General features: G+C 37.8%; 2 protein-coding genes across 3 annotated transcripts; one reads left to right on the top strand and one right to left on the bottom strand.

The window, feature by feature from the left end:
* The first annotated feature begins 854 nt into the window (after positions 1–854).
* Positions 855–12,850, top strand: ttc38 (tetratricopeptide repeat domain 38). Its single transcript, XM_083551963.1, has 14 exons — positions 855–1,010; positions 1,746–1,823; positions 2,427–2,508; positions 2,697–2,868; positions 3,366–3,539; positions 3,936–4,011; positions 4,928–5,047; positions 5,131–5,190; positions 8,317–8,355; positions 8,798–8,879; positions 11,042–11,207; positions 11,707–11,866; positions 11,993–12,066; positions 12,155–12,850. The coding sequence occupies exons 1-14, from the start codon at positions 981–983 to the stop codon at positions 12,240–12,242; spliced, it is 1,401 nt and encodes a 466-aa protein (XP_083408089.1). The 5' UTR covers positions 855–980; the 3' UTR covers positions 12,243–12,850.
* Positions 12,838–22,212, bottom strand: tspan33b (tetraspanin 33b). Of its 2 annotated transcripts, none has more exons than XM_083551988.1 (8): positions 22,037–22,212; positions 17,844–17,901; positions 17,174–17,301; positions 17,017–17,091; positions 16,386–16,481; positions 15,780–15,908; positions 15,213–15,374; positions 12,838–13,053 (listed from the first exon to the last, which is right to left on the bottom strand). In XM_083551988.1, exons 1-8 carry the CDS (start codon positions 22,130–22,132, stop codon positions 12,985–12,987), a joined length of 813 nt encoding a protein of 270 aa, XP_083408114.1. In that variant the 5' UTR covers positions 22,133–22,212; the 3' UTR covers positions 12,838–12,984. The 2 variants fall into 2 exon arrangements, with proteins under 2 accessions (XP_083408114.1, XP_083408115.1); XM_083551989.1 differs by having other exon boundaries at positions 17,252–17,301.
* Positions 22,213–22,772: the final 560 nt, after the last annotated feature.

Genomic DNA, 22,772 nt, shown 5'->3' with positions numbered 1-22,772 from the left:
ATCACCCTATCAGAAACTCTCTTCACCTCCACTACACTCTTACTGTACGCTTCCTTCAGAATCACCCCTACACCATTTCTCTTCCTATCCACACCATGATCAAACAGTTTAAACACACCTCCAATGTTCCTGGCCTTACTCCCTTTCCACTTGGTCTCCTGAACACACAGCATATCTACCTTTCTCCTCTCCATCATATCAGCTATCTCTCTCCCTTTACCCGTCATAGTACCAACATTCAAAGTACCAACCCGAACCTCTACTCTCCTACACTGCTCCTTTTCCTGCCGTCTCTGTAGACGCCTTCCTCCTCTCCTTCTCCTCCTTCGGCCAACAGTAGCCCAATTTCCACCGGTACCCTGTCGGCTAACGATACCTGTGGCGGTCGTTGTTAACCCGGGCCTCGACCGATCCGGTATGAAATTCTCATTTGTGATCCGCATATTTGATTTGGCACATGTTTTACGCTGGATGCCCTTCCTAACGCAACCCTCCCCATTTACCCGGGCTTGGGACCGGCACTAAGAGTACACTGGCTTGTGTCCCCCTAATGGCTGGGTTGCATTCTTCTATTAATATACAATTCCATATTCTTCCAAAAGAAATTTGAGTAAATACAATGAACACAAAAAAATATAGATGCAAAATGGTTTCTTTTTCTTGAACACAAAATGCACAGATATATGAAATATTCCGTTTAGATTTTATTTTGTTATCAATACAAAACTTATTTGGCAGTTTTCATGATTTACCCCAAGAGAGATACCAAATTAAGAAGACCAAAATTTGTTTGCTACAGGTAAAGTGTGTGTGTGTGTGTGTGTGTGTGTGTGTATGTGTGTGTGTGCTGACGTCACACTCTGACGCAAGCGCAGGGAGAAAAACAAATCCGGTCCTGGTTTTCCTGATGTCTCAGCTTTAAACTGACTTTACATTCGACCTTCCAACTTGTGCTGGAGTAAAACGGAAGAAAAGCTAAAATGACTACTGCTAGTTTCAGAGACTGTGCGGTAAGACAGTGGTTTGTTATTGATTTACACCGAGGAAATGATTTCTGTCCTTTTTGATAATATTCACACGGAGCTCTTGAACGCTGCATTAAATCATTCACTAATGGATCCCTGCAGTAGTAAATACACAGTGCTACAGTATCATGTTTTTTGTGTGTGAAGTGCATATGAAAAGAGAAGTGTTTTTTTGCTTTGTTAGTTTGTAGATTTGCTGTTATGGCTCATTTCTTTACTATCCACAGAAATCTGGAGCTGAAATAGTTTTGAAAAAGTTAATGCTTTTTTTTTGTTGTTCTTGTTTTGATACAACTTATCTTTTACTTAGAATTGTAAATATGGTTTACCTTTAAATATATATATAAAGCAAAATGGGCAATAATTACCCTTTAAAGTAAAGAATATTTACCCTCCTAGGAAGTGGTATAATAAAATTGAATTTTTTTTTTTTTTCTTTAGTGCTGCCCTGAATTAGGAATTACACATATGCATTGCATATGTTTGTTGTAACCTAGTTGATCAACGACTATTGTGAAATAGTCTAACATCCTATATGTGAAATAGCATAATCAATGGAGTACTGAATCAAAAAATTCTAATTTTTATTTTCTTGTTTATTATTAGCCCATTGTAGATTCTGCATGTTGTCTGAAATGTGTAGGCAGTAGGTTCTGTTTCTTATTTTAGATGCAGAAAGAATGAGTATTTTCTAGTTATATTGTCATGTTATATTTCCAGGCATGGAGGGCAGAAGGCCTCCCACTGTCCACCAGCAGTAACGAAGCCTGCAAATTGTATGACGCCATACTCACACAGGTATATGTGATATACACAAGATATATCCGAGCATTACCTGTAGTATTCTTAATAATCAAAGTGGAATGAAAAATGTTGCAATACAGAAATGCTATAATGACAATATCAAAACAGCAGATAGATCATTCTCTTTCTTTCATAACTTCATGTTCTATGCCTTGAAATTTTTTAGGTTTACCAAAAACAACCTTTTATTTTATTACTCATGTAAAATAATAGGTCTTAAAAATGCAATTCTCTGAAAAAAAAAAAGTTTTGTTCATTCATAGTTGAAGAGGAATACAGAGAATTAATGGATGTGTATTATTTACAAATGGAGATACAAGACTTCTGACCTACTCTACATTATTTGACTATTTATGTTGCTCGGTGAAAAAAAGAACATGTACTGATGCTTTAAATTATAATTCTTTATGCCTACTATTCTAAAGGTGTGCACATTTTTGCACTCGCCCACACAGACTGCCTTTAAAAGCATTTTGTTTTTAGTAAAAGAGAGCTTTTAATCCTCTGTATTTGGAAAGTCTAGCGCTTGGTTAAAGCAGCAGTATTTATACATGCTCACATTCTCAAAAGCTATCCAATGTAATTTCCTGTGATTAGTATGTAAAATGGCGTAACGAAGAGACCCTTGGAGGAATTGAGGGCTGTATGGCGGCAGTCCAAGCAGCTGACCCGGACTTTGGTATGTGAAATGGAGAGTATAGTATGTGGTGGGAGATCAATGTGCTTATCCTGTATGCTTATACTGACATAAACCTTTATCTGTTCAACAGAGGAGATATAGGAATATCATGTTTCTCCTGTTTACAATTTATACTGATGTGCTCTTTGTATGTTTATGCTGGTTTTACCTCTTTATTCGCACTGCAGTGATGGGGCATGTGATCAGCACCGGACTGCAGTTGGTAGGGACGGGCAGTTCAGTACTCCGGGATCAAATGCTCTCCAGTGCCGTGAGGAAGACCGTGGATCTGGCCAGCTGCCAGGAGCTCACAGCCAGAGAAAAACAACATGTCAAAGCTATCGACCTCTTTTCAAAGGGGTGATTAAAGATAATTCACATGCTGCCAAAATTCTGCTGATCTGGGATATTATGTATAATATGTATAATATTCCATCATCTGCTGAAAGGTTACTCCCCTACCAGTCATTTAGTAATAGCAAGACAGAGTATCCTGAGAATATTTACACAAGTGCCTTAGGCTCCCCCTCTATAATTTGACCTCTATATCTGTTTGGCTGCTTGAAAATCCAATTTGGTTGAACAAAGTTCACTGTACAACAAAAGCTGTAAAATGCTCTTTTTGCATTTGCATTGGGCAGTCATTAAGTATAGAAAGGCAGACGACCCTATAAAACAAATCACATCATGTCATGGAATGCGGCTGCTGAAAATTCAAAAATAATCTATAAATATGGAAAAAAGTCTTCTGCTGCACTATTTCTGATTTTTTATTTTAATTTACATACCACTCATTTATATGGAAACAGTTTATGCAGTACAGAGGTCGAGATTGAAAATGAGGTTCTCTGTTTCAGAGCCTTGGGCAAAGCCTGTGATGTGTGGGAGGATATTCTGGTAGAGCACCCCACAGACATGCTAGCTCTGAAGTTTTCCCATGATAGCTTTTTCTATCTGGGTGAGCAGACTCAGATGAGAGACTCTGTGGCTAGGGTTCTTCCCCACTGGAAACCACACATGCCTCTCTACAGGTAGCACACTCCGTTCACAGACTTCAGATTCTGTATACAGTGTAATACACTAAATTTCACTGATAAATTTTGGAGCATAGCTTTAAGGATTTGTGCTTATGGATTTGGTCAGGCACTGATGTTGGATGAGAAGGGAAACTATCTCGTTATAAACCATGCTTTTTTGCGAAGGGGCATCGTTATACTGGTACATGTTTGGGGCTCTTTAATTCCATTAAAGGCAACTTTTTAGTGCTTAATATTCTTAGTAATCATTTAAAGACCTTGTAGAGAATTGTGTGGTTTAAAGTTCGATAGTCAGGTGTCTACATACTTTTGGCAATATAATGTATTACATTTGACATCTGTTCTTTAGTCTAAAAATCCTAATGAATGCTCTTGTGTGTTTTTCTTTAGCTACCTAAAAGGCCTGTATTCATTTGGACTTCTTGAAACTCATTTCTATGATCAGGCTGAGAGAGTAGCAAAGGAGGTAATCATTTATTTCTTAATGCAACCAGCAAAAAGCTGTATGACAGGTTGATTATTTATTTATTTATTCTTCATTGAAGCAACAGTTATATGTTTTTTTTAGTAATTACATTTGAAAAATGATGAGTGAATAAGAGAAAAGAGAAATCCTGTGATATTTTATGTTCCTGAGTGGCTGTGCATCTCCTGATAATCATGTAATAAACTCATAAACTCACAGTCAGCGTTGTGTCAGGGTGAGGGTTAAAAACTCATGGCACCTTTGGACCAAATGTAATACACCAGCTTAAGTACATTAAATGTCATCACATGTCAACAATAGACACAAAAGCAGTATGAATAGTAGGGCGGGAGAGGTAGAGAGAGAGAGAAGGGTGAGAGTGTGTGAGAGTGTGTGAGAGTGACCATTATAAGATGAAAAGATAATCAGGAATGATGATGTATTAGCTTTACTTTGCTGAACAGCTAAGGTGGTTTGTTTATGCTCCACTTTGACCAGATGCTTGTGAATTATAAATTATAGCCAATTTACTCTTGTTATGGACTTTGTATCATTCTCCAGTTGAGAATATATAGGAATTATAAAACAAAATGCTTTAACTTTGGTCAGGTTCCTTCATAGTTTGCACGTAGCCTTGAATTCTCTTTAACTGTGTGCATCCACGGATTTGAGATAAGTGCACGTGGTAGTGGACACGTGCAGGACAACCAGCTTTTTTTTTTTTACATAGCATTATAAAGCACATTTCTATCAATGATATTTTAAAATCTTACATCCTGTAGCCTTAAATGAAGAATATTTACAAGGTTAAATAAATAATATGCATTATACAAAAGTGTTCTATCTTTTGCCTTTATTTTATTTATTTATAAGTCAATATATTTAGTGAATTATTTTTGCTCTGGCACATCCTCAGGGTCTTGCTCTAACTCCTGAGGATGCCTGGTGTGTCCACTCTGTAGCTCATGTCTATGAGATGAAAGCAGAAATAGAGAAAGGACTGAAGTTCATGGCTTCTACTGAGAAAGACTGGATGGTCTGTACTTAATTTCGTGTACTCAATCAGTACGTAAATATTTTTCCACCCTCCATTAAACTGCTGTATCTTTCATTCTAAAGGTGTGTGATATGTTGGCATGTCACAACTACTGGCACTGGGCGCTTTATCACATTGAGAAGGTAAACTTTCCTAATTGCATCTCTACAATTTAGTTAGCTATATATATATATATATATATACAGTGAGGAAAATAAGTATTTGAACACCCTGCTATTTTGAGAAATCATGGAGGGGTCTGAAATTGTCATCGTAGGTGCATGTCCACTGTGGGAGACATAATCTAAAAAAAATAAAAAATCCAGAAATCACAATATATGATTTTTAAACTATTTATTTGTATGATACAGCTGCTTTGAATTTGAATTGTCCCTGATGAGCAAGCCGTATTTGAACACCTGTCTATCAGCTAGAATTCTGACCCTCAAAGACCTGTTAGTCTGCCTTTAAAATGTCCACCTCCACTACATTTATTATCCTAAATTAGATGCACCTGTTTGAGGTCGTTAGCTGCATAAAGACACCTGTCCACCCCATACAATCAGTAAGAATCCAACTACTAACATGGCCAAGACCAAAGAGCTGTCCAAAGACACTAGAGACAAAATTGTACACCTCCACAAGGCTGGAAAGGGCTACGGGGAAATTGCCAAACAGCTTGGTGAAAAAAGGTCCACTGTTGGAGCAAATCATTAGAAAATGGAAGAAGCTAAACATGACTGTCAATCTCCCTCGCACTGGGGCTCCATGCAAGATCTCACCTCGTGGGGTCTCAATGATCCTAAAGAAAGTAAGAAATCAGCCCAGAACTACACGGGAGGAGCTGGTCATTGACCTGAAAAGAGCTGGGACCACCATTTCCAAGGTTACTGTTGGTAATGCACTAAGACGTCATGGTTTGAAATCATGCATGGCACGGAAGGTTCCCCTGCTTAAACCAGCACATGTCCAGGCACGTCTTAAGTTTGCCAATGACCATTTGGATGATCCAGAGGAGTCATGGGAGAAAGGCATGTGGTCAGATGAGACCAAAATCGAACTTTTGGGTCATAATTCCACTAAACGTGTTTGGAGGAAGAAGAATAATGAGTACCATCCCAAGAACACCATCCCTACTGTGAAGCATGGGGGTGGTAGCATCATGCTTTGGGGGGGGGGTTTCTGCACATGGGACAGGGCGACTGCACTGTATTAAGGAGAGGATGACCGGGGCCATGTATTGCGAGATTTTGGGGAACAACCTCCTTCCCTCAGTTAGAGCATTGAAGATGAGTCGAGGCTGGGTCTTCCAACATGACAATGACCCGAAGCACACAGCCAGGATAACCAAGGAGTGGCTCTGTAAGAAGCATATCAAGGTTCTGGCGTGGCCTAGCCAGTCTCCAGACCTAAACCCAATAGAGAATCTTTGGAGGGAGCTCAACTTCCGTGTTTCTCAGCGACAGGCCAGAATCCTGACTGATCTAGAGAAGATCTGTGTGGAGGAGTGGGCCAAAATCCCTCCTGCAGTGTGTGCAAACCTGGTGAAAAACTACAGGAAACGTTTGACCTCTGTAATTGCAAACAAATGCTACTGTATCAAATATTAACATTGACTTTCTCAGGTGTTCAAATACTTATTTGCAGCTGTATCATACAAATAAATAGTTAAAAAATCATACATTGTGATTTCTGGATATTTTTTTTTAGATTATGTCTCTCACAGTGGACATGCACCTACGATGACAATTTCAGACCCCTCCATGATTTCTAAGTGGGAGAACTTGCAAAATAGCAGGGTGTTCAAATACTTATTTTCCTCACTGTATATATATATATATATATATATATATATATATTTCCTTTAAATGTATGTATTGAAGCACAGCCAGGAGATCAGCGTAGATTAAATGTGTTATTAAACACTGCATGTACATAAATAAATCTGTGAAGGAAAACGCGTCCAAATTTCCACTTTTCAGATGCCAGCAATAGCTTTTATTTCAATTAGTCCGAACCCTATTTAAATAACGAGCCACCTACACAAATCCATTTGTACACCTGGATAAATAATTCAGTACAATTATGTTAAAAAATTCATTTTACAAATGGTCTTTCACAGAATACATGCTATATTATTTCTTTTGAATGTTGGTAAGAGTAAAGTACTTAACGGATTAAAAAAGAAAATCGACCACCACTAGTTTTAATGAACAGAAAAAACTAAGAAAATGTCACAAATAGTTAGATTTTTACCAAAATATGTATTTGTTAATTGTCCTTTTTTGTACCAAAAAAAAAAAAAAATACAAGCATTTTAATGTATTAGAAACTTTTTTTAACATATACATATATTAGGTTAGAGTATGTAAAAGAATTTAAATTACAGTTTTCAGTTTTTTGTGGGAATAACCAGACTTTATATTGCTGTAACTTTTCTTGTATTTGAGATTTAGATATAAAGCGCACCCATATATAAGACTCACCCCCTAAATTTTACAAATATTTTTATTTTTAACATAAATAATCTACACTAATGTACTTTACACAGGCTTTAACGAAAGACACGTTACACACGGTGTAACGGGTGAAATATGTTGGTCTTCCTTTAAGAGCAGAGCGGCATTTTGGGAATAGCCTGCCACTGCATTTTTCCAGTATTACTGCGTGTGTGTAAGACTGAGGATTATGTCCTTATTATTTTCTGATGCTCATTTCTAAGTTTCTTTGACTAACCCGTAACACTGTTGCCAAGAAAAATAAAAAAGCAAGAGTTTTGGAAACCTGTCTGTGCTTATATGATTTCTATTGCAACTGGAGTTAGTGAGCTCTACCATGACCCAGACTTACAACGGCTTGTATTTAAACAGTAGCCTACCAAGAAAGTCATTGTTCGCTGTCTTCCTTCCTTTCACAACTATTTTTCTGTGGAGTTTATCTTTTGGCATCGTCGTGCGTTTAAGAAAAACTTTTTCTCTCCCATTAGCCGCTTCGTTGTTTAAGCCGCGGGGTTCAAAACGTAGGAAAAAAGTAGGGGCTTCTAGTCTGAAAAATACGGTAACTGCGACATTTAATGAAGTCTATAGTTTTCAGAACTTACCCCTATGCAGTATAGTGGGAAGTGTTTTCTAAATAGTCTAATTTTTTTCCCAGGTCACCATACATGTATGAAAATATCGACATGTGAAAATGTAAAATCTAATACATTGTTTCACATTTATTTTAATTAAATATTTTTATGTTATTTTCTGGTGTTGTGTGTTCTTCAGGGAGAATATGAAGCAGCATTGAGCATCTTCGATGAACAGGTTAGTTAAAAGATTGTTTGTGGTTGTGAATGTAGACATTTTTTAATGATTATCACTTGGGATTATAATTTGGGTAGAAGATATAAGAATGAATAACCATATATTTGGATTATTTCCTGATAAGATAAAACCACATGCATTTGCACTTGTATTCAGATGAAGCTTTAGCACCAGTGTTGTTCCTTGTTTCACACAAATAATATTCAATCCAACATAGTGGTGTTTTGTGCCTCATTTATTTAAATGCATTTGTGGCTTTTGAAGAACAAGTACACTATAAAAACCTTTTAATGAAAACACTCTGGTGCAACCTATAAGTGAATTTTGCTCTTATTGTCACAGTTAAACTCCTACTTTTATAGTATTTCACAGTTCTACTGTATGACATCCTTAGAAAATCCAGTCCTTGCAATATAATTTATAAGTCTTGTAAACATCTCAGCTGTATCATCGCTGTAGAAATTCAGGAGCCATGCTGGACACAGTGGATGTCTGTTCACTGCTCTATAGGCTGGAAATGGAGGGTAAGGCACCATCTTAATACAAAATATACTATAGTACTTCTGTCTCTGATGTGACTGTAGCATGTAATTTTATAGTCTAAGTGATGTCAACTGACAGTCTTTGTAAATGTTAAAATAACATTTTTTAAATATTAAAATAAGTCATAATAATAATAATAATCACTTTTATTTAAGGACAAACACGGTCCATTGTGTACGACAATACAACAAGCCAAAAAACAGTTTATATGTATCTATGTACAGTATTTATCTTCAGTTTGTCAAAAGTAAGCACACGCCTCATATTTCATCAACCGCTTTTTTTTTACACGATCTAAAGGAACAATATTATAGAAATGAAGTGTATATGTTTTAGAGTAGTATTTGTGTAGCAGTACAGATTTACAGTCCTCTGAAAAATATCTCAGCATACAGCCATTATTGTGTAAATAATGTAAGTACATGACAAAACTGTGTCCAAAGTGTCAATAGTTTGTGTGAGCACCATTGTTATCGAGCACTGCCTTAATCCTCCTGGGCATGAAATTCACCAGAGCTGCACAGGTTGTTGCTGGGCTCCTCTTCCACTCCTCCATAATGACATCACAGAGCTGCTGGATGTTACACGCATGGCGTTTCTCCATCTTCTGCTTGAGGATGTCCTACAGCTGCTCAATAGGGTTCAGGTCTGGAGAGCTTTAGGTTCTTCAGCAAAGCAGTTTTCATGTTGGCGGTGTGTTTGGGGTCTTTATTTTGTTGGAAAACTGCCGTTCGGCCCATTTTCTGAAGGGAGGGCATCATGTTCTGCTTCAAATTGTCACAGTTTATCTTGGAATCCATTTTTTCCTTAATGAGCCTCAGCTCCCCAGTACTAGCAGCACTCATGCAGCCCCACACATGCTGGACACCTTCTGAGCCAAACAAGTTTATCTTAGTGCTCATGGGCAAGGGCAAATTGTTTGCAGGCTTTCTTGTTAGCCAGATTCAGAAGAGGCTTCCTTCTGGGATGACTGGCATGCAAACTGACTTGTTACAGTGTGCTGCATATGGTCTGAGCACTGAAAAGCAGACCTTCAAATTCTGCAACCTGTAAAGCCTCATACGTCTGTTTTTTTGAAGCGACTTCTTCGATCTACACTTTCGAGGTCTGTTCTGAGTGGAACCCGTCTTGGAAAACCTCAGTTTCAGGATTTTACTGATCTTCTTATAGCCTAGGCCATCTTTGTGGTGAGCAACAAATCTAATTCTCAAATCCTCAGAGAGTTCTTTGCTTTAAATTTTAAAAATCCAGTGGTCACTATGAGAGAATTGTACTCAAAGCACCACATTTTAACTGCTCTAATACAAGATACACAAATTTGTATGGTCCTGTTTAAGCAGACAAAACCATTAACAATATAAATAGGACTTGTGGTTGTGCATCGTTAAATCGTTAATCGTATGTTGAGCATTTCCAGAGGACAGGGAACCTGCTGTACAAACTGCACATTGACCAAGCTTTATTTCTATAGTATTGTCTCTTGAGAAGATATACAAAATGGTTGCTTAAATGTGAGTGGTGTACTTACTTTTGTGACATACTGTACATCTTCATACTTAGTTTTCACAAGAGTGCTGCCCCTTGAGCCAAAAAAACATGAAAGTATCAGTGCTGCACCAGCATATTTTACAGTGGCAGTCAGGATTTATTTTTTATGCACTCCTATCTTTCTTGAAACATGGTTTGAATGGGCAAAAAGATTGAAAAATCTGAAAAAATTTTACATTTGCTCAGTTTAAACAATTGGTATGTTCTCTATGTGAATAAATTATGGGTTTATGAGATTTGCAAATCATTACATTCTTTTTTGTTTTTTTGTTTTTATAGTGTCCAAAATGTCTAGATAATTGGGGTCGTCTTTACATCTAAATTAATCGTAAATCAATTATTACGTTTTTAAGTAGTTCCTTTTGCCCAGTCAGCAATTGCAATAGATTGTGTATATTAAACAGTGGCAGTAATACTGTAGTTGTCTGTACAAGCTATTGGAAAAACACATTTTTGGTTTCAAGTCTGATGTCTACTAAAACTGCTTGCTTATCAAGTTTTAATGCACTGAAATATGTTGCAATATGATCACATGGTAATATGCGGAAATGAGTTGTAATGTGACCACATTGTCGTGTGTGTGCTCTGACTGCAGGTGTGAGTGTGAAAGAGCGTTACCGGGAGCTGTTGCCGATCACTGATCCCCACTCTGAGGACCATACTCTTCTCTTTAATGACCTGCACTTCCTTATGGTGTCTTTGGGCTGTAAGGAAACAGGAGTCACACAGCGACTGCTGGAGAGCCTGCGAGAACTTGCAAAGTGAGCTGTTTTACACTTACACTCCAACTAATAAAGTGTGGAGGTGTGTTTGATTATTTAGAGAACTCAACCACTGGGTGCCAGAGGAAGATTTATGAGTGTCTCTGCAGGCTGAGTAACAGCTCTCAGATTCATGATCATGATCGCAATTTTCTCTGATAGTGTTTCTTTGATCGTCATGGTGAATGAGCAAGTGGATCAAGAACAAGAAAGTGAACAAGGCTAAGGATGAGTGAATTGTAAGAGTAGAATGCTTTATAATTTAATGGGAGGGGAAAATGTCCTTGCAGTATGCAGCATCTGTTTAACACTAGTATCATTTCTCCAGGGAGCAAAAGATGTTCCTGTCCTTTGCAATGACTTTTGTTGCACCATTTTTGGAGGATAATCTGGAAAACTGCTTTTTAGAATAGTGCTGGGTTTCAGCCTAACTTTAATTGTTTATGAATGTGCTTAGTAATTATTGTTTACTGTCTGATGCTTGGTCTGATCTCTTCAGAGAGCCTGAGGAAAATCATCAACTCCAGCTTGCTAGCACTATTGGATTACCCATGTGTCAGGCTATGGTGGAATATGATGAAGGAAACTACAGTAAGACAGTGGAGCTGCTCAAACCCTTAAGATATCGCTTCATGCAGATAGGGGGCAGTGATGCACAGGTCAGGACTATCACAAGTCCTTGTGTCCGCAGTTGAACTCACCATAACAAACAGTAATTTGGTTGTCATGTATTGTTTTCCAATTGCTAGGAACTAACTTTGCTTTTCGCAATTTTTTATTTTAAGAGGGATATTTTCAACCAGCTACTTATCCATGCTGCAATGAAGTCACAAGACAAACACCATCAAAGATTTGCCAGGTGATACATATTTCCTAACCCGATTATCTGCAAAACAACAGCTTTAAGTATAATGAGCTTCCTTCAGCACACCTTCTGTTTTCTTCAGGTGCCTGCTGATTGAAAGAGATGCAGCGAGACAGAACTCCCCCCTCACTGACCGTCTCATTCAGAGAGCCCACTCTCTACACATTTAAAACCCAGAGTACATCCATTACAGGCATATTACCTTAATAATTATCACTTCCCATACTACTACTGCTAAACTGCTAGACTTTTAATGAACGAAGTCTCCAGTTTTGCGATTTTTGCAACTTTTATTACTTAAAAAATATTATCTTTTAAGAGAGAAAAATATGACTGGTGTCACTGTCAGTGTAAGTGATAACGGGAACTTGTTTCATGGACATTCCACAGTATTGTATGTAATATTAACGAATATAAATTATGACATACCATTCCTTAATTAAAAATAATTAACTTTGGCAAATTGTTGGGGTATAAGAAAAGTAATCCTTGTGCTGTTAACTGAAAAATGATATTTAAAAGGGAGCAGTTTGATTACCACCACGAAGTTTATTTTCCAATAACAGCCTGTTGTATGTTTAGAATAGTGATTAAATAAGGAACATAAATGCATGAGTGCTTCAGGTGCACTCTGAGGGAAGCCTATTGATATTTCAACAACAAAAAAAAGCTCAACTATATAATGTTTAAAAACTATTATATAAAATTGAAAATAAATTGGATTTGTCATGAAATGCATTTCAACAATACAGCTAAAATACAATGTTTGTTTAAACAGCACTAGTTTTGTGTTTATTCTTTTTAAATTTGCAAGCAGGTAAAAATACCACACAAAATCTTGTATGCAAATGATTAGTTTATTTCTGAACTGTAAAAAGGCAGCCAGGTAAAGAGTCCTCTCTTCTGTGGTCTCTACAGCAATGAGCTAATCTCATTCTGGATCTGAGAAACGAGCATCTGAGACAGCACAATACCTCCAATCTGCCGAGCAGAAGCACAAGGTCCAGGTCAGAGGAGGGTTTAAAATCTTACTGATAATGTATAGACTGGTTATACATAAATACCTATTTACCTTGAGGTTGTAATGCATGGTGCAATGTACAAAAAACACTATGATATACACTATGCATACTAGAAGTAATTAGACACCTGACTTATATGTGCCATTTCTGAACCGGAGGCATATACCGTATTTTTCGGACTATAAGCCGCTACTTTTTCCCCCCATTTTGAACCCTGTGGCTTAAACAACGAATCGGCTAATTTATGGATTTTTACTGGGTTTTTCCCGGTTTCACAAACTTCAAGCCAAAAAACTGAACCCCATAACATTAGACCAATGAAATTGCAGAACGGGTTCAGGTAAACCAATGAAACTCTTTATATTAAATCGGATGCGCTCCCACTGAATCGGGCTGCACCACATCATAAATATGGATGATGTTCCTCTGACGTTTGACCTGCCGCTCACTCGGACTGTCTACAGGAAATGCGAATCATTCGTCACGCTGAAAACAACCGGACATAAAAAAACGCACTTCACCTGTGTTCTGAGCTGCAAGGCATCGGGAGAAAACCTTCACCGATGGTGATTTTTAAACGCACGACGATGCCAAAAAATAAACTCCCGAGAGAAATTGTTGTGAAAGGAAGGAGGAAGACAGTGAACAATGACTTTCTTGGTAGACTACTGTTTAGATACAAGCCGTGTAACAGACACTGTCTTTCATTAAAGACTGTGTAAAGTTCATTAGTTTTAATGTAGGCTTATAGACAGGTGCGGCTTATTTATGTTCAAAATAAAAATCTTTGTCAAATTAAGTGGGTGCGGCTTATATATGGGTGCGCTTAATACTCCGGAAATTACAGTGTGTGTGTGTGTGTGTGTGTGTGTGTGTGTGTGTGTGTGTGTGTGTGTATATATATATATATATATATATATATATATATATATATATATATATATATATATATATATACACAGTGAGGAAAATAAGTATTTGAACACCCTGCTATTTTGCAATTTCTCCCACTTAGAAATCATGGAGGGGTCTGAAATTGTCATCGTAGGTGCATGTCCACTGTGAGAGACATAATCTAAAAAAAAATAATAATCCCAATTTGCTTTTATAATTCCCTCCATTCTTATGGAAAGCTGTTCCACTAGATTTTGAAATGTGCTTATGGATATTTGTGTTCATCATGCACAGCTTCATGAAGATATGGTTAACATGGTTTGGAGTAACCAAGATCTTGAGTGGCCTGCTTTAGAGCTCTGACATCAATCCTGTTGAACATCTTGGGATGGATTTGAACACTGACTACACCCCAGGACTCCTCATCCTACATCAGTTCCTGACTTTACTAACACTTATGTAGCTGAATGAGCACAAATCTTCACAAACTTCTGTCCAAAATCTAGTGGAACATCTTTCCAGAAGAGTGGAGGTTATTATAAAACTATAGAGCATTAATACAGAATAATGCATGTATGGCTGAAGGGGTCTCTGGTTAACACATTTTACTCTATTTTCCTTTTACTCTTTTTACTTTATTTTACTTTATGTAGCATTTTCCAAAATAAGTTTAACAAAACATCAATTCATCCACATTTGTGTATTTTTAGAGGGCAAAACACTGCCCTCTTTCCATTCTGCAGAGCAATTTGTCTGTAACAAATTGTAGAGATAAACAACAGCGGCGAGGGATGTGAAAAACTGTGGCTCATTAAAATGCAGTTTAGCAAGAAACAACTATTTAGATTTATTCTCCCCTAAATACGTCAAATGAAACAGCAAATGTTTAGTGCAATGCAAATAATTTGAAGCAATGTTTTATCGATTTAGGTCTATTTTATTCTAATAGGTGAAGTAAGACCTGCACAAATCAATACGACCTCCTGTTTTTCCTTGTTGCAAATGCCCTCTGTTGAGCTCTTTTTCTCTTCATCCTTATAAAAGATTTTTAAATACATATTTTTTGCTGTACATTCGGTTATGAGGAACATCATTATAAAGGAGCACCATTAATGCAAATAAATTGTCTTAATCTTAACAAAAATTTTCATTTTCTAAGTGTTTAAAAAATATTAACCATGGAGTGTATGTGTTATCACTTCCTGGAATGATTGTGCTTGCTACCTGTGGTAGAGCCAGCCCCAAAGCTATGGTCCCAACAAAAATCAGATGAGATTCAATCCACGTCACTGCTCTGTCAGCACATCCCTCTGTAAAAATGGACTCTGCAGCCTCCAAGTACTTTTGGGTTTGAACCCCAAAACCACACATGGTATTGATTACAGTCTAAAAGAATGTGAATTAAATTTTCATTAAGGAAACATTGTGCTTTTCTCAAGTTGCTATTGCAATATAAGGACAGCAGGTGGCAGTAATGCCTCAATATGATAATTTGCAGTTTGCTCTTTGACTTTTTAGTCATACATAATCTCTACCACTGACATTAGGTTTTGGCATTTTCTAGAAATAGCCCACCATGATTATAGAGAAGGTTGCAATCTTATTGGTTAGATTTATCAATGTCTAAATGTTACCGGGGTACGTTATATGTTATGACAGGTCCCTCACAGAGCAGAATAAGAAATCTCATCTGTCTACACTGGTAATTGGTTGCACCCAGCAAATCTCTTTAACGTTTCCATAATTGCTGACTTAAAAACAAGGTGCATAGCAGAAACACCTAGCACTCACCTCTATAGGTACAGGGGTGCAACAGGAGAAAGGAACTGAACATCTCTCCATGCTTGGATTTCCCTGACTGCAGTTAAAGTAGATGTTCCAGGACCAGTCGGTGTAGTTGTTCCAGCCACAGCATCTGAACTGGGATGTTGGAAAGGGGATACATTTATATGAATATTACTATAAGATCAATCCTTGAAGTTTCATGTTGTCCACGATAATTTTTTACTAGTATTCAGTGATAATTATGTGATAATTATTTCATTCAGTGTGAGGCCATACACATTATTGATATTCTCATTTTAAATACACCAAAGCAATAACCTGAGCTGGAACATTAACACTGATTAACTTTATATTTAGTTTGACCTATCTGTAACCGCAGCTTTATTTATTTATTTAATCACTAACCATCATTTAACTTTAAAAAAATAAAAAAATAAAATAAAAATCCTGATAAATGCAAAAATTCCTAAAAGGGTTTTGCCAAATGTTCCCAAAATGTATTGTATTGTGTTATAAATTTCCTCTAGTACAGTTGAGTGTTGTAACAGTTCCCAAAAACAAATTCCATCAGCTTGCTATTTGCCTTTTAAAATCTAATATTTGCAGACGTGCCTCTTGCTGAATGTAATCCATGAGATTCTGAAGGTCCAGGTCATCACGGTAATGCACAATGGCTTTCTTCACAAACCTCCCCAGAGCATCTCGTGTCTAAAAGGACAAGGATACACACTGTATATGTCAGCAGATTTGCCTGCATCTATCTAGGTTAGTATGCAGATGTCCACGGGGAAGCATGTGGGTCCTTGCGGCATGCCCACATCAGCTAGCAGGAGATCTAATATGGTATGACGGGTGTGCTAATGTGCTTTAGCATTGTAATGAACTCTCGCCTCCCCCAGACTGCTCCACTTTCTCTTAATATTGCTCCCTTCACACTACAAATTCCCTGTAAGTCCTCTGATGGAGTGTAAAACCGATCCACGTTTATGAGGTTCAGTGGTGCAAAACCTGGGAGAGTTGTGGTTTAAGTGGCAGAATGGAAAATGAAATGGTTACTTTGGGATCAGCTTTTGTTATAGACGATTGTATAAATTGGATCAGGCAATTTAAAATTGCCCAAAGTCAAACTTTGTATTGTTTTATGATGGTAATTTAATAGTGATGAATGAACTGGTGTTTACACTAAAACTTTTTACAGAATAATTTTTTGAAAAGTCATGTGAAGAGAAAAGCGTTCTCTCACCTGGTCAGAGTAAAAGAAGCCCATGATTGCTATTATCAGTTGGATGAGGAAGAGTAAAGTGAGGCTGAAAGAGAACTGAAGAGGGAAAAAAAATCACAGGTCTTAAACACAATCAAGGACACAGAGTCCTGGTACAATAATTTCAACTGATTCTCACTGCTTTAAGGAGAGGAATGTTTTCTCGCAGTGCTCCGATGCATCCACAGTAGGTGATGAAAAACATGACGACACCCACCACTATTAATATGATGGCTGGATCGATGAGGAATGTGTCTCGAACTGGGTCTGTTGTAAAACACAAAACCGACTGAAATGGCTTTGCATTCCATAATCAATTCAATTCAATTCAATTCAAATTTTATTCATCACATACACATACATACAGGGTACGACATGTAGTGAAATGTTTTGTACGATAGTCCGGCTTGAGGGAATAGGATGGGGGAAGAAAAGGAGGCAGATAAATAACTATAAGGTATAAGAAAGGCTATTAAATAAAATAAAATAAAATATAGTAAAATAAAATAAATAAATAAAATAAAATAAAATAAAATAAAATAAAAGATATAAGGTATAAAGATATATAGATATATAGATATATAACAGGATAATGTATGAGCAAATATACATATAAACAGTAAACAGTGTGTAGTGAAAGATGTAAACAAAATAGAAATGTAAACAAATGTAAACAATAGGCAATTGTGGTGGGTTGTCCATAAAGTGTCCGTGTGCGGTATGGTGTGGTGTAAAGGTCCGTAAAGTGTAAAAAAATCATTATAACATGCAGTCAAATGAGAAGTACAGTGCATACATTTTTCTCATACCTGTTGCTTTCTGAACTCTTGCATATACGCCAATAGCAACAATACATAAAGAAAACATCTGAAAGAAATTATAGATCAGTCGTTATTATTCATAGTATTTGTAATGTATTATCAATAACATAGGTGGTAGTCATGCTACCAGTAAATTTAGTAGCGGTGTGAGTAGTAATATAGAGCTTTGTAACAAGTATTGTTCATCTAGAATATTTTGTTACTTTTGTTACTTTAGCCATAGTACATAGAAGAGGTGGAGAAGGTGGAGAAGGTTTAGGTACCTGGGGTCAACAGTGCAAAGTAATGAAGAGTGTGTTAGAGAAGTGAAGAAAAGAGTGCAGGCAGGGTGGAGTGGGTGGAGAAGAGTGATAGCAGGAGTGATTTGTGATGGAAGGGTATCTGCAAGAGTGAAAGGGAAAGTTTATAGGACTGTGGTGAGACCTGCCATGATGTATCAGAGAAGTATGTGAGGGTGGTGCAGGACATGTATGAGGACAGTGTGACAGCAGGTCGGACTGCATCAAGTATCAGCCCTGAGCCCGTTCCTGTTTGCAGTAGTGTTGGACAGGTTGACGGACGAGGTCAGACAGGAGTCTCCCTGGACTATGATGTTTGCGGATTATATTGTGATTTGTGGTAAAAGTAGGGAGCAGGTTGAGAAGAGCCTGGAGAGGTGGAGGTATGCGCTGGAGAGAAGGGGAATGAAAGTCAGTAGGAGTAAGACAGAGTACATGTGTGTGAATGAGAGGGAGGGCAGTGGAGGGGTGCGGTTGCAGGGAGAAGAGGTGGAGAAGGTGGAGGAGTTTAGGTACCTGGGGTCAACAGTGCAAAGTAGTGGAAAGTGTGCAGGCAGGGTGGAGTGGGTGAAGAAGAGTGACAGGAGTGATTTGTGATAGAAGAGTATCTGCAAGAATGAAAGGGGAAAATTATAGGATGCGATGTTGTATGGATTAGAGACAGTGGCATTGAGTAAAAGACAGGAGGTGGAGCTGGAGGTAGCAGAGCTGAAGTTGTTGAGGTTTTCGTTTGGAGTGACGAGGATGGACAAGATTAAAAATGAGTTTATTAGAGGGACAGCGCATGTAGGACGTTTTGGTGACAAGGTGAGGGAAGCGGGACATGGGGTATATCGGTAGAGGAATGCTGAGGATGGAGCCGCCAGGTAGGAGGAAAAGAGGAAGGCCAAGGAGGAGGTTTATGGATGTGGTGAGGGGAGACATGCAGGTAGTTAGTGTGAAAGAGGCAGATGTAGAGGACAGGGTGGTGTGGAGATGGATGATCCGCTGTGGCGACCCCTAATGGGAGCAGCCGAAAAAAGAAGAAGAAGATTACTCATTCAAAACAGGAATAGTAGTAGTATTTGAATAGTCTGATAGTTTAGTTTACCGTAGTTTAGTTTAGTAGTGATAGTTTAGTAGTGATACTTATAAAAGTTGTTATTCAGTGAGTTTATTTAGAAGTAGTCTTAATAGCGTTTATTAGTGTATATTATTTGTATTAGTACAAGTGGAAACAGTTTGTAGTACTATTATTAGTAGCAGTAGAATGTAGGTCAGTTTTACAATGAAAATAAATCCAGTTTATTTGGCATCAGCACTGTGAACTATATTCCTACACAGATATTATTTGCATTGTGGAGCATTCTGAGCAAACTATTAATGCTGAAGTGCTGCTGGGCTTTTATGCAGCCAGTGCTGATGTGGATGGTCCTGTGGTGGCCTTTTTTAACTGACAGAAGGAGTTAAGAGTAATTATGAATTGTTGATTGGATCAGCCAGTGATGCGGTGGAAGTGCAATACATAAAGTCATGAAGATGCAGATCAAGAGCTTCAGTTAATTTTTATATTACACATCAGAAAGCGGAAAAGGTGATCTCGGTGACTGTGGCATGGATGTTGGCTTGTTTGAGTATTTCAGAAACTGCTGATCTCCTGGTAATTTTCACTTACAACTATCTCTAGAGTATACATATAATGTAAAAAAAATAAATAACATCCTGTGTCCAGAAGGTCTGCAGGCTCAAATACTGTTGATGAGCGAGATGATCGGAATGGACTGAATTAAATGTAGTTACTGTACAACACAACGAATGTACATCACAATGAACCTTGAGGGGGTTGGGTTATAACAGCAGAAGACCAATTTAAGTTTCACTCCTGGCAGCTATGAACAAGAATCTTAGGCTCTCATGGGTGCAAGTCCCATCAAAACTAAACGGTTGAAACCTGATAAAAAGACAAGGTGATTATTTTTTTTTTTTAATCTTTAACTGCTCCATTCGAAGAGCATGTGCCCATCATAGACTCAGAATCTTGGTTTTTACCAGACAGGAGTAAACTCAGTGTTCTTCTGGAGTTCTTAAGTTTCATAATTTTGTGATGCTTTTCTGCTTACCATGATTGTAAAGAGAAATTTGGGTTACTATGTCATTCCTTGGCAGCTTGATGATCAGTGAGGTGTTTACAAAACTTATGCTCACTTTGTGCACAGGGGCATTGCCATGCTGATACACAGTTTGGGTTTTCAAGTTCAAATAAATGCAAAATTTTATTATAGTGCATCTGAAGTCGTCCTGTACAATTGAGTGCCTCCAGCTTTGTGGTAACAGTTTGGAAAAGAACCACATATATCAGAAAAGTTCAGGTGACCCAATACTTTTGGAAATATAGTGTATATATGAATGAAACACAGACTGAATATGTGAATGATAAATAAGTGTTGTATAGGTTGAAATATTTGGGTAAGATTTGGCATTACAGTATTTAGGTTAAAATTCTGAGGTTTATACCCTGAAGACTCGTTTCCTTCACACATCCTAGCTTTAAAATATATTATTATGTCAGTGGTAATGCTCCAGCCCTTTGCCGTGTTGGATGTGGTTTCATCTCTCCTGGGCAAAGCAACCATTAATCTCTTCTTTGAGCATAACAGAAGCTGTGCTTTAGATCTCTTTCTTATATGGTTTCATAGCAGCACTGTATAGAGTTTCAATTCTGTTGAAAAAACCCAGGAAAAGACTTCACTCCTGATCTGTGGGCTTTATCAACTCCTTTCCCACACTGATGGTCAACCTGATGGACTGAGATACAGAGTACAATGTTGAATTCTTCAACAGAGCATCTGAGCATTCAAAGAGACAAAAAAAAAAACTTATACAAAACGAACAAATAGAATATGAGCTAATCATCGACAATTAGGTAGTAATCAGAGACAAAAGCGTATTTTATGGCCGTGTAATCACAGGCCCATGTTGGGAGTTATCCAAATGAAAGAGAAAATAAATTTGTTCAAACTGAGTTTGTAATGCAATTTTTATATGATGTGCTCAATATGCACCATTTATTCTAAACTATAAAATGGAGATGATCTCAGAGAGCTAGTGATAGAGACAGATGGCTCATGAGTGGTGAATAAACCACCAACAGTGCTGCTTTGCTTTTAGAACAGAGTTTATTCCCCTTTGTGTCCTAAAGCACTGTTTGTGGCTGAATAAGCGGGTAAGCTGGTGTGACTGGGACAAAGGACTGATGGATTATGTTGTAGAATTGTGTCCTGGGGCCTGGCGACAGTAAATAAACAGATCGGGGGTGATTTGGTTGGTGGCAGACCAGACCAGCTCCATGGCTGGGGCTCTGCAATGTGCCTTGCTGTAATTCCTCCAAGCTAATACTAAAGCACATGGACATTCAGTTGCTCATGAAATAAGCATTGATCACAGCATTGGTAGAAGTCATTCACTCTCAGTTAGCCAGCTTGCTTAATCAACTGTCAATCAGCTGTCTGTCTGCTGTCAAGTTTGGTGTATTGGAATGACAGATCTGTCTGTAATAGCAAATAAGCAGCAGTCTGGTACTGCTAATGCACCCAAACATGATTCAGATCAAGAGCGAGAAGTTGCCTATGTGAAGAATAATGCGGTTTGGCTGTTTAGCGACTTCTTGTTTGTGTCTTCTCTTTGGTACCCACAGAATAAATGCTTTGTAAGTTATGCTTTTCATCTGCAGACTGCATACTGCTTTTGTATGCAAATTCCAAGCTAAGGAAGTTCATCAATGGCTGTGAATGTAAAAAACTGCATATTGTAAATAAATGCACACACAAAACATTGTTGCTAAATTCTTTGACAGAATTGTCTTATGTGCATAAGGTTTGTTGCTTGTACAGTTTGTACATTCATAGCTTGTCTTGCTTTACTTACCCAAAATAAGAAGCTGAAGAGGAACAGAAAATAACGGATCCAGGGATTGATGAGCGAAAACGTTTCTGCCCCTTTGGGATTCGGATCCCTGTCCATTGCGAGCAGAAATGTCAGAGGCAATTTTTACAACCCAACCACAAAAACAAACCACCCAGCTGGAGGGGTTATTTTGTCTACCATGCAACAAGCCAGCTGAATAGTAGGTGGAGGATTCGACGCCGTTACTCCATCGATGCACGCCAGAGAATTACTACACAATGTGCCCCTCTCCTGTATGGCCAGTGAATAATCCTGAAGCTTTGCTCCATTGTTATACTGTCACCAGGACTGAGTAACGTGTGCAGAATGATACAGTGATGCAGACCGACAAATCTGGCATACAGAACATTTGATGGCTGCTTCTAATGTTTCACATTCAAGACAGAAAAACACTGTTCAGAATTGAACTTTAAATTGAACTGCCATAGACAGAGTATCCTTTAAATGTCATAATCTGTCACTGGCCCTTACCATTATGTGTTATTTAAAAATCATCATAAGAACTCTGAATCAGGCCCAGAGAGAAAAGAAATAGTTTAGGCAACTCACACACAGTCTTATCATTATATTTCAAGGTGGAACTCATGACATTTGAGTTTTGAGTGTCAAAGATAAAAAAAAAAGGGATTATAAAATTACAAAAACAGAAATATTACATGGGATGGCTTAACTGATGACAAAATGTGATCAGAGACAG

The sequence above is a fragment of the Silurus aristotelis genome, assembly GCF_946808225.1.
Source record: "Silurus aristotelis genome assembly, chromosome: 10".
NCBI lineage: Eukaryota > Metazoa > Chordata > Actinopteri > Siluriformes > Siluridae > Silurus > Silurus aristotelis.
Note: the sequence above shows the minus strand (reverse complement) of the source record. Positions and strands in the feature narration are given on the sequence as shown.